The sequence below is a fragment of the Filicampus tigris genome, chromosome 4, assembly GCF_054856515.1.
Source record: "Filicampus tigris isolate MCC_2025a chromosome 4, RoL_Ftig_1.0, whole genome shotgun sequence".
Lineage (NCBI taxonomy): Eukaryota > Metazoa > Chordata > Actinopteri > Syngnathiformes > Syngnathidae > Filicampus > Filicampus tigris.
The window spans coordinates 23794327-23806564 of record NC_141220.1 but is presented as its reverse complement, the minus strand read 5'-3'; the positions used below and the strand labels follow the sequence as shown (position 1 = coordinate 23806564).

Here is a 12238-nt window from a genome sequence, read left to right as displayed (position 1 = left end):
CGTGGAAATCATTTTGAAATCATCATCAGAATCCAATTAGGTCTCGTTAAAGGGTTGGCGGAGGGGGGACAGGACAGGACAGGGCTCTCCTTCACCCCGCCTTCCTGAGAAGCTTTCATGTGCTCATCTGCCCTCACTGGCATCTTTGTCAGCCCCCTCGGACCCTCACACAAGGCCTAGTCATCCTCCACCTTTTCTTTTTCTTTTTTTTTTTTTTTTTTTTTTTTACCCCTTTCCTGTCAAAGGAGAAGCACACCGCGTCCCCGGACTGACCTCGTGGGCCCACTTTAGCCCCCACCTTCCTTGGCCAATCAACAAATTCTCCAGTTTGAACAGGCAACTTTTTATTGCGCAATGCCACAGCAGGGACATTTGTCCAGGATTCGGAATATCAGTGGACAATTGTGAGTTTGGATGGGTGTCCGTTTGTTCCAGGAACTATTACGTACCAAGAACTAAAAAGTTCAAAAGGGAATGCGGCTTTACATTTGGTCTTTGGGGGACAAATAGTTGTGTGGGAAATAATTCTGCCTAGCAACCAATGACAGTAATGTATCCGTATGTATGAAATTACTCACTTGACTCAACAGTATTTTTGTTCTCTCTAAAGGCTTGAGGAGGTAAACTGTTGCAGGCCCAAACTCCAGGGATGTGATTTTCTGTACGTCCTGCTTCTGGCTACACACATTGCACAAAAAATAATCAACATTATTAGCGTTAGTATTGCAATCATTTCAACTGTGTGTGGCTGTGGTGGCTTACTTACTGCAAGTTGATGTCGTCGTCCACAACTCACCGCGTCAACGGAAATGTTTGGTAAGAAATGTTCGCTGAGGATGACAATATGGAAAATGATGCATTACTGTATATCGTCGCTGTCTTGTGAAGGAAAAAAAAAAAAAAAAAAAAAAAAAAAAGAAAAATTGAAAAAAAATGGAGATAAGTGTTTTTCACAGGACAGCGATGATATGCTTTAGTGATTTAGCAAATAGTTTTGAAACACAGCAGCTGTCATGTGGGTGCAAGCTTCATAAATGAAATGGTTTTAGAATTCAAACAGAAAACATGATCAACATTGAAAAGAATATATTAATTTCCCTCATAGTAGCAACATGCAATGTAATTTAATCAATAGTTTGTGAATTTATTTATTCTGGAGGATTTTACAGGCGTTCAAAGTGCTCATTCCATGTTTTTTTAGAAGATTCCCAGACTGCTTGAATGAAAAAAGTATCTATCTACTTATCCGTCCGTCCGTCTACCTGCAGTTGATATAAAAAGTCTACACACCCCTGTTCAAATGCCACATTTTTGTGATTTAAAAAAAAAACAGACCAAGATAAATCATTTGAAAATGTTTCCACTCTTAATGTCTCCTATAATCCAGCTAGCTGCCGAGAGGAGGCAAAATTAGCACCTCTGCTTATGTAAACATTTTTTAAAGGCCAGAAACAAAAACATATTGTCCATGGAGCAATGCAATTTTGGAGTTTCGGAATAATCCAAGGACTGACTTGGAGCCTGTCACTAGAAGGAGTCATGCAATATCACCTGCGGCATGAAAAAACAACTTTCTACACTGCATTTTATTATGCCTCTGTCATTTGATTGCAGTGCATGGCGATAATGAATGCTGGCCTCTCCTCTGTCCAAAGTTTTAAACGCAATGTTATGTCGGATGTGCTGATACAGAACATCCAATTCACACACACTCAGTGCGAATTAAATCAAACAAAACATGGCTTTTATGCCGTTGCCAGCTTCCCCCAAATTATCGCTTTCTGTAACCTTTCTTTGTCTTTCATTATAACTATTCCAATTTCATCATTTCATTTTGTGCTTGCGGTGCTCTCCCAAATTTCCCATGGTGAAAACCATCATAGCTACCTAAAGCACAAAACCCTTTTAAATACAGTGGTCTCCACCACTCTTACACCTGTTACCAACAGCGCATGCAATCTGAGTGAGTGAACACGCAATTTGGCGCCCATTATTTGGAATTTTTCTAAATTCCATATCTAAAGTACTTCATGCATGCGTGTTGTCTATATTTCTGTTATACAAGTATCCTGCATTTATTGTGACTTCAGGGATTGAGCGTTTATGCCAGAGATAAAAACCTGTTAAGACAAGGTCGTTCTACTGTTAAAAAACTGCTGCTCACCTCTCCGAGTGCCTCAAAGTGTTCTGCTTTCGCAGCCATTCACGAGTCCGGTCACACCTCGCCTGCTCCAAGCCCGTCTCCGCCTGGTGAACTGGGCCGCCGCAAGAAAACAAGCAATAAATGTTTAAAGGTGACTATTTGTTTTGACATTTGTCATCAAACGGTGCTCATTTGACAGCAACATTTGCTAAGTGAAAGAGGCTTTGGGGTATGAACTGTCGAAATCCCTTACAAAACGTACATGTCAGTGTGGGAAAAGCCCTCAATATGTTGATTTGTTTGGCCCAAGTATAATAATGAGAAAAAGATTTCAAAAGGGCCTTCGCATCGCTGTGCTCGAGCACTAAAACAAAAGTGTGCGTCAATGTAAAAAGTTACTACAGGCAGACTAAAGTGAAAAGCTTGTGTGGACAAAGCTGCCGGTGTGTTTACTTTCAGTTTAATGAGCTTTGTGTGTTTGTTATCAAAGATTTCCAGTTGCTGAACGACGCGTGACTCTCTCCCCGACTGCTGTAGTTCTCCACTCCGTCAGCTTTCTGGAGCAAGGGAGAACTCGGCTGATTTACGAGGCGTGTTGAAATCCCATAATAAGGCCGTAATTCAGAGTAAACATTTGCCTTGCGCTGACAGTAGGGCGGCCGTAGACGGGTGTGGGCTAATAATGGATTCAGGCAGGCCGTCGCTGGGACTAATAACGCCTTTATTGCTCACTTTCACTGCAGCGCGGGGAGGGAAAGGGCTGCAGTTTTCATGGGTTAATTGCCGAGGACCACTAAAAGTGTCAAGTGATGGATGTTACCCCTCAGGGGGTGCGCAAGCCGGCCCGGAAATGGATGCTCGCGCTTCCCATTTCGGAAAGATGAGGCCGTCGGGAGTCACTTTCTACTACTATGAATTTGGTTTAATTAAATATGTGTCTTTTCAAAGTTAACGTTATTGAAATTGATATAATATCAATTTTACGCTCAAAAGCGCCAGCAAACCAGTCCTGAACTAGTATTATGGTTAATTATAGACAACCGTTGATGCTGATAGAGTAACATTAAGGTTAGGGAGTTAGGAGAGAAGGCTAGGATAGCACAGGACAGGGGTTAGGGTTTCGGGATTAGGATTGGAGGTTAGTGTTAGGGGTTTAGGTTAAGAGTTAGCGTTTGGGGGTTACGATTACAGGATTGGGGTTTTGAGTCAGGTGGTTTGAATGAAGGGGTATGGGTTATATTTAGGGGCTTAGAAGTTGGTTCGGGGACAGGATTAGGCTGTTAGAGTTAGGGAGTTAGAAAAAGAGGTTGCAGGTCAGGTTTATGGGGTGAGGATTAGGGTTTAAATCATGGGGTTAACATTTGGGTTTAAACATTAGGGTTAAAGACAAGAGTTAGGGGTGGAGTTAGTGTTTGAAGCTTCTGTAAGGGATCTGGGCATTTGGATTTGGGATTTAGGTTTGGAGCAGGTTCAGGCTAAGAGTTAGAGTTTGGGGGTTACGATGACGGGATTAGGGTTTTGAGTCATGTGGTTTGAGTGAAGGGGTATGGGTTACATTTCGTGGGTTAGGAGTTGGTTCGGGGACAGGGTTAGGCTGTTAGAGTAAAGTAGAGTTAGTGTTTGGAGCTTCTGTAAGGGATCCGGGCACTTGGATTAGGGAGTTAGGTTTAGAGCAGGTTCAGGGTTGTGATCCAGCTTCTGCAGAGCTTGCTGATGACCTGATCAGTTGAATCAGGTGTGCTGGGTGAGGAAGACATGTAAAACATCCATGATACTGGCCCTCAAGGACCAAAATTGGCCACCTCTGTATTAGAGGGTTAAGACTGGGGGCAAAAGTCAGGGGGTTAGGGGATTTAGGTTCAATTAGCTAAAAACGTAGTGCTAATGGTGGCATGGGCAAAAGAAGATGGTAAAAATAATTTCACTCCTACTGTAAAAGAATGCCTATGAAAAAGATAAATATTTTAAAAAAAAACATCTTTCTTAAAAGAAAGAGGGAACCATATATTAACATCTTCAAATGCAATAATCAGTGTCTGATAAAAAGACAGCGTAATAAGTCAAGCTGTGGGAGCCCGTGCGCTCTGTTTGTCTCACCTTTATAAAAAGACAGTCACGGCTAGAATACATCTCAAATTGTTTTTATTTTATGAAATAAATTCAATCCTCGGACATAACCACACAGACACGCTTATGATTAGTTAAATAAGTGCTTTAAAAACAAAGGAGCTCAAATCGCAAAAAGGGCTTCTAAAACCAGGCGAAAAAACGGTAACAGTGAGGGTTCGAGTTAGATTAGGGTTGGGATAGGTTTAATGTGTTAGAGTTAGGGTTAGGTTGACCAAATCTCCCATTCCTCCTTTGCCCATTAAAGAATTTGAGTAAGTGGGGAAAAAAAACATTCAATAAGGCAGTAGGATGGAGACAATTCACCACACACGACCGCCTCCACTCCCCACGAGTCTCCAGACCTCCCGAGACCCCCTCCAGTACCCCTGCAGGATATCAGGCGGGGGGCCCCCGTAGGATTCACGCCTGTTAAGAGGGGCTCTTAAGCGCATTAAGCGGACTCGTCTCTGCGCCGAGGAGAAGAGCGAATATCCGAAGGTCAGGAAGAGGAACATCTGCCCCGTCGCCTTCTTCAGCCAATTCGATGAACTATGAATGCATTGTCAGATGATCATAATACCCCTTTGTGCCTTGTTTTTGATACTGTAAAGCTTATTTCCGCCAAAAAGTGCACAGATCTGATTATTTACTAAAATACAGATGGGGGAGGAGTTAAAGACGCTGTGTCCGCATCATGTCAGGGTTGAAGCAGACTGGGCGGAATTGTTGCGTAGCTTCTTTTAACACAAACATGGATGTATACAACATTGTGGAGCAACCACACGTCAGTCTTCTGGAGCGCTAATCTGCACTGAAGACGCTGTCTCCACGATGACCTAACGTATATGAGAGAAGACTGGGAGGAACAAGTACATTGCATACCTTGGCCAGCAATACAGAAATGGACACACACAACACTGTGGAGCGACCATGTCAAGAGTCTTCTTGAATGCTAACTGTGGTTAAAGACTGTCTTTACATATACTAAGATCTGTGGCAGAGTCAGCGGAACTAATACATTGTGTTGCTTCCCGGAACATGAACACGGACACGCACAACATTGTGGAGCAAGCACGTCAGACTAGCGGCAAACGCTAAATGGCACATCTAATTGTCGATAAAGTGGAAAATCAACCTTAACATTTTTTTTTTTCAAGAATATGTTCCCAGCAGGCGCACTAGTAAAAAAACGGCATGCAGATCAATTTTGCGTTTGTGGAATATGAGTTGAGCAGCAAAATCCACCCCTTTTTAGCCATCTCAGGGGCCGGCCATTTTGTCCCTTTTTGTCGACTGAAAATGACATCACAACCGCTCACAACGACCAATCACAGCTGACCTGTTTTCGGAATCTGACCCGTGAATGGTCGTTGTGAGCAGTTGTGATGTCATTTTCAGTCGACAGAAGACAAAATGGCCGCCCCCAGAGATGGCCAAAAACGAGTGGATTAACACTTATTCCACAAACGCAATATTTATCAGAATGCCCTGTTTCAACTAGCGGGCTTGCATACAACATATTCTTGAAAAAAATATGTTTGGGTTGACTTCCACTTTAAAGCCGTCATCGCCACATAACGATTTTGAGGCAGCCAAAATGGAACAGATCAATTGTGAACATAAACGTTCACACACACATAACATTGTGGAACAAACACATCAAAACATCAATCGCCATTTGAGACATCTACACACAACTAAGATGTAAGGCAGCCCAGAACATTGTGGAGCAATATGTCTAACTCTCCAGAAACACTAACTGTCATTAAACGGCATCGTCACACGACATAACATTTGAGGCAGACTGGGCGGGAACAAATAAGTTGCGTAGCTGCCCCAAACACAAACATGAACGCGTACAAAACTGTGGAGGGACCACGTCACCCACTCTGGCACACTGGACAACAGGAATCATCCGAGGAATGTTTTTTTTTCCCTTCACAACAAAACATCTCGAGGCTCGTCAACCACCTCCCCCAACATCCCCCCCCCCCCCCCCCCCCCCCCATCCCTCACACACACACTTCCATCCTCTTCCCTGTCTCTCCGTGTAAACTGATCCCCGTTTCAAGTGGGTTACTCATGTCCAGCACATCCACACAAAGCCCGGATAAAATAAACACGCCGCGTCAGATATCTTGGAAAGAATCTGTCATGGCTTTTCAGGGCTAATCACCTCCAGAAGGACCCTCGACTCAAAAACCCCCTCAAACGTTAACCCCTGTTGGGCAGAGCGTGTCGGTTCGAGCCAGGCCTGGCTGCCTCCTCAGGCCTCGGGCACTGGAGGGGGCGGGGGGGGGGGGGGGGAGATCCGGACAAGCGGGAGGGGGAGGAAGGTTGGGTGCCTTCCACAGGTCACGGCCAGGTGTGCGCCAGAGAAGGTTGACACGAGTCCGTTAAGGATCGCAGCAACCGGGAGACAGTCATTGACACTTTTGCTTAGTGCCGTCTGTGATTCCCCAGTCTGTGCCGGGAAATTATCCAACTTCGCTTAATTGGTCAGACATTTGTTATTTAATTACTACAAATGATGGGGGAAAATGGGAAAAACAGAACAATAAACTCGTCTCCCACTAGATGGCAGAAGATACAATTAACCTGTGTATCCATCCACCTGTTGCCATTCATACAATTGAATTATAGCTCTGTGTTCGGGCATTGATTTCACATTTGTGAGTAAACTGAGACCAGCTCAGTATTATTTCAGTGTGACATTTTTGTTTGTGGAGTACCATTAGAGTATTTTAATGTAAAGTATGTGCCTTGGCTCAATAATGATTAGGAAACAATGGCTTAGTGTGTGGGAGGTAAAATTGTCCCCCACAAAGTACAGTCAATAATACAGTGGTGCCTTGAGATATGCAACCACGCTTCGTAACTCAAAACTCATATCTCAAATCATCTTTCCCCATTGAAATGAATGGAAATACCCTTAATCCGTTCCCCAATTTTCTGTGTGTTTTATTAAGGAAAACACCACTCTATAATATAGTGTAAGAGAAATAACATAATTTAATATAATGTCATGATTTAAAGTGAAAATCAACGCAAACATTTTTTTTCAAGAATATGTTCTATGCAAACCCACTAGTTGAAACAGGGCATTCTGATAAATATTGTGTTTGTGGAATAAGTGTTAATCCACAAATTTTTAGCCATCTCTGGGGACGGCGATTTTGTCTTCTGTCGATTGAAAATGTCATTTTCAGTCGACAGAAGATAAAATGGCCGCCCCCAGAGATGGCTAAAAACGAGTGCATATTGCTGCTTAATTTATATTCCATCCATCCATCCATTATCTGTACCGCTTCTCCTCACAAGGGTCGCGGGGCGTGCTGGAGCCTATCCCAGCTGTCTTTGGGCAGTAGGCGGGGGACACCCTGAATAGGTTGCCAGCCAATCGCAGGGCACACAGAGACAAACATCCGCACTCACAATCACACCTAGGGGCAATTTAGAGTATCCAATCAACTTACCATGCATGTTTTTGGAATGTGGGAGGAAACCGGAGTGCCCGGAGAAAACCCACGCAGGCACGGGGAGAACATGCAAACTCCACACAGGGAGGCCGGAGCCGGGATCGAACCCGCGACCTCTGAACTGTGAGGCGGACGTGCTAACCAGTCAACCACCGTGCCGCCAATTTATATTCCATAAATGCAAAATTAATCAGAATGCTGTCTTTCAACTAGTGGGCCTGCTGGGAACATATTCTTGAAAAAAATATGTTTGGGTTGACTTCCGCATTAAACAGTTTGTGCATCATGATTTAATGCTGCAATTCAATTAATCGTGCTGCGTCTTCTGGTGGGCTCTCTTGGACATTGTTTGAATTTGATTCTTATTTGATGAAGTGGTCACTATTTGGCCAAGCGCTGTTTAGTGTAGTAGTCACCATGCTGCACTTGTCTCCCCATTTTGTGCTTGCAAATCAAAGCAAAAAATCCGCCGCATGACAATTCCTTGTAAGTCGGTTTTGAGAGGGCTGTCCTGTCTCAATAGCCGCTCCCAAAGTGAACATGAAGTTTTCTGCCTGTTATGTACACATCGAAGCAAATGGTGTCACCATTAAGTGGACACTTTTATGCCCGGAGCAGTGCTCTCTGGATGATATAAAATAAACCCACCCGCACCCCTATCACTCATTACTCTCTCTTCCCTCCAGCTTCTTCTCCCCCTCTGAAGTCTGGCTGCCGATGTCACAATTTCAAATCATCTCCCCACCACAGGGCAGGCCAAGGAGGCCAACAAAAAATAAATAAGTGAATTATAGCAAACAAACAAAAAAAAAACACATTGAATATTTTCATAATATAATAACACATAATATGTACTGTATATGTAGTATATGTATGTGATGAAATATATAAGGTTATGAATAATTATTCTCAGGTCTCTGTTTAGGCCCACCCTTGCTTTAGACAATGACACGAATGGACATGCCGCTGTAAACAGCCAGGTCTTACCCCTTGTAGCACTTATGCTGCGCCGTGCCAGCCTGTTTGGAGCCTCCAGCTGGTAGGTGGTAAGTGGCTGGTTTTTCCAGGCCTCCAGATGCCCTGATGGACCTGCAGAGGGAGGGCAGGAGGAGGTTAAACCAGGCCTAAAAAAAGCAGAGAACCGCAACCTCACTTCTGGGAAGTATGAGAGCACGGCTCTGGTTGCCACCACGAGTTATACTCGACAAAGACCTGGCCGGTGTTGGGGCGGGATGACAAGATGACATGCCGATCAAAGGGTTGGACTACTGTTGGAGCGGCGCAGCATGGCTACGTCAACCCGGACCGCACGAAACCCAGACGACGACACGAGACTTGTCCTTTTCCGCAAATGAAGCTCAATAAGAAGCGACAGAGTCTGGCTTCTGCTGTGCGTTACGGCTCGTTAGTGCACGCGAGCTGGAAAGGTGCTTTGCTGTCAAACGCAGCCCAAGGAACAAACACGACCATCAGCGTTTCAGATTTTTTTTTTACTTTTTAGGAAACGCCGTCAGGGGCATTTAGTGTTGAAGGAGACACATTATGTAATTTTTTCCACAAGACAAGTCTAAATTGACCAAGGATCAAGAATTACAGCATACTATCTGTTACACTCCTTTTATAACACGATAGAAATCAGACAGTTCTGAGTGGGATGTCCTTGTCCTGTCTTGAGCTTACGATAGCCTGATCATATATTCCACTTGTCACAGAAATAAGCAAATGCATACTTATTACAAAGCTTAAACATTACACACCTGTGCTCTTTTGCTTGGACTTCATCTTCTGGGCTCTCCTCAGCATCATCTCAGCAGTGTGCCTGTTAGTGAACCCCCTACAGGTATAAAATGAGCCCAAAGTCTTAATAGTTAATAGAGCATTAATTGTGATCTTAAATGTAATATGGAACCGTGAATAAAGGAAAATTTCAGTATTTAAAGTTCAAATGGAAAGGGGCCGAGAATGGAACCATGTGGGACTCCACATAGTGAAGATACAGACAAAAGTTGATACAAATGAGTACAAAAGTAGAACTAAGAATCAATTGTACAAAAAGAGTATGAGAGCAACGATCTGGGAAAAAAATGATATGAGAATAGTCATAATCTTATTGGAATAGGGTAATAGTCTTGTAACAATACAACTTTCTTGAGAAGGAAATATAACTTGGAAAATTAAATTTTTATTCTGTAACATTTCGTTACCTTGAAAAAACAATAGCTTTATTTTTCTTTAGGAGAAATTCTGACTAATCTAAGATGATTACCTTCTTTTGGAAAAAAAATACAATGTTACTCATGGAAGACTGACTTTTAAAAAAATCATAAATCTGACTTTATTCTTATAAAATTTGTTCCTATGAAAATTATAACTATTCTGGAAGTTCCTATGAAAATTATAACTATTCTGGAAGAAGTACATTTCTTCAGGAAAAAATATATATACTCAAGATCATGATTTTCCCCAGGAAAAAAACACTTTATTCTCATCAGATTACATCTTTTAGAACTCTATTATTGTAACGCTGACATTTTTCTTTAAAAAAAATCTTTCCAGTGTAGCCCAATGGTTGCTTCTTGTTAGTGACCCTGTGACCATGTTAATCTTTATCATTGTGTGACAATTTACCATTCCTCCAGAATTCTTTCTGATCTCTCAAAGTCGCCGCTGGCCATGGAGGTTGAAGCAAACCTTTTCCTAAAATAAAAAAATGCAGATTTTCTATGATTTTCTAATTTACAATTCCAAAAACAACGGTCAGAAGCCATGAGTGGTGATGTTGACTGCTACGTTAGCTTCTGGTGTTAGCATTGCACCTAGCTACTTGACAGTTGCCTGTCTTACTTATTAGAGTTCTGTGGTGAAATCCTCTTGTCCTCATGTTCTTTGACTTCCCAGGCTTGCGTCAGCCTCTGTGTGGGTAGAGGTGGTAGAACCCAGTGGGAATGTTCCGGATAGATGCCTGGGAGCTAGAATGGAAACAATACTTACTACGGCCGGCCGTAAAAGCAGCTGGGCCGTTTCAGCCCGACCCAAACAGCTCACATGATGGACAGCACGAGCGAGCTGGCCAGCCAAAGAAAAGATCCAATGGGAGGTAAATAAATGCAGAGAAAACACAGAAATGTGAAAAATGACATCAGGCCTCAAGAAAAAAAAAAGACAGCATGTTTTTCCAGAGAACACGTTTAAAGATCAATCAGCAACAGACAGAAAGGAATCCCCTGAGAGGGGGGGGGGCCGATAAGAGCCATGACAAAGGGACACAGCGACTCACTCCTCTGACATCACATGGACGATACATACGCACAAGGGAAGAAATACGAGAGTACCAGGCATTTATTAGAGGTACGAGAATTATAGGGAGGAAAAGGGCCTTTATTTGTTTTTATTAAAAATCTGTTAAAATTGTGTGACAATATTCTGCATATACGTATATATATATATATATATATATATATATATATATATATATATATATATATATATATATATATATATATACTATATAATATACAGTATATCTTTTATGATTTCTTTTTTTAAGTTTCATTTCATCATCTGTTTTTTGATTTCTATGTCAGGTGTGGCATTCATTTGTCAAAGGAGATGACATGCCCCGTCTGTCTACCTACTTATCCCACATACCTGTACATTAGTAGTAGCCGTCGGCTTTTACTTAGTCAACTGCAAAGAGTACCAAGAATTTATAGGAGGTGCAGTGTCGATTTTATTCCAAAGGCGAAACAAACTGGGAAAAACTGTGGTCAATTACGGTTTGGCGTTTCTTTTTGCAAATGGATGACAAATCCATTGGTCACCCTTACATCACGATGCTAGGCAGCTACATGTTACGAATTATGTCATGTAAAAGCCAATACATACATTTAAAAGTAGTCAAATCCGAATTTGCAATGTGTGCAACCTTACCGGCTGCTTGGATGCTGAGTAACATCTGGCAGGAGCATCCTCACATAAAGTCCAGCCTTGCTCCAGTATTGCCTTTTGATATAGACAAAAAATACATTTACCGTAACTCATATATGTATTTTTGGACAGGAAAAGAGCATGGTTCACCTTTTTATTTTGGATTTATTCCAGATTATGCGAACGGACGCATAGCTCTATTAGTCGGATGGTCTCATGTAGTGTCCAAGAATAATTCAGAATTAAATGATCACAAAATGAGTTCAATGTTTACAGCTTTTCTCCTTTTACAGACACCGTACTTGCTGGTTTTAGTTAAGACAGATCTCACTGGCCCGAAAGAAAACAAAACATTTAGCAAAGTAGCTTGCAACACAGTTTATCCCCAAATCTATATTCTATGTCAAAAATTGTCTTTTGAACTAGCATATCACTATTTTATAATCACAATGTTTACCATGGAGCAGAAAAAAATGTGGGCCTGTGGATTTTTGACAGATTCAAATGACTAGGTAGATGGCTGCATAGCTTTATTGAGTAGTTCTTAAATCATGAATGTAGAAGTTCAATTTGTAAGCCC

At 42.2% G+C, this 12238-nt stretch overlaps 1 protein-coding gene across 2 annotated transcripts in view; it reads right to left on the bottom strand.

Moving 5' to 3' along the window:
• lrriq1 (leucine-rich repeats and IQ motif containing 1) overlaps positions 1–12238 on the bottom strand; it is a 40272-nt gene that overhangs the window by 3257 nt on the left and 24777 nt on the right. Inside the window, exons 18-26 of one of the 2 annotated variants that reach the window (XM_086028752.1) lie at positions 11662–11733; positions 10723–10797; positions 10576–10643; positions 10360–10428; positions 9489–9565; positions 8719–8820; positions 2165–2255; positions 767–830; positions 579–678 (exon numbers count right to left, since the gene is read on the bottom strand). In XM_086028752.1, coding sequence (XP_085884878.1) covers positions 579–678; positions 767–830; positions 2165–2255; positions 8719–8820; positions 9489–9565; positions 10360–10428; positions 10576–10643; positions 10723–10797; positions 11662–11733 — 718 coding nt within the window. Of the gene's footprint in view, positions 1–578; positions 679–766; positions 831–2164; positions 2256–8718; positions 8821–9488; positions 9566–10359; positions 10429–10575; positions 10701–10722; positions 10798–11661; positions 11734–12238 lie in introns of both variants that reach the window. The other variant, XM_086028753.1, reaches the window with a different exon arrangement.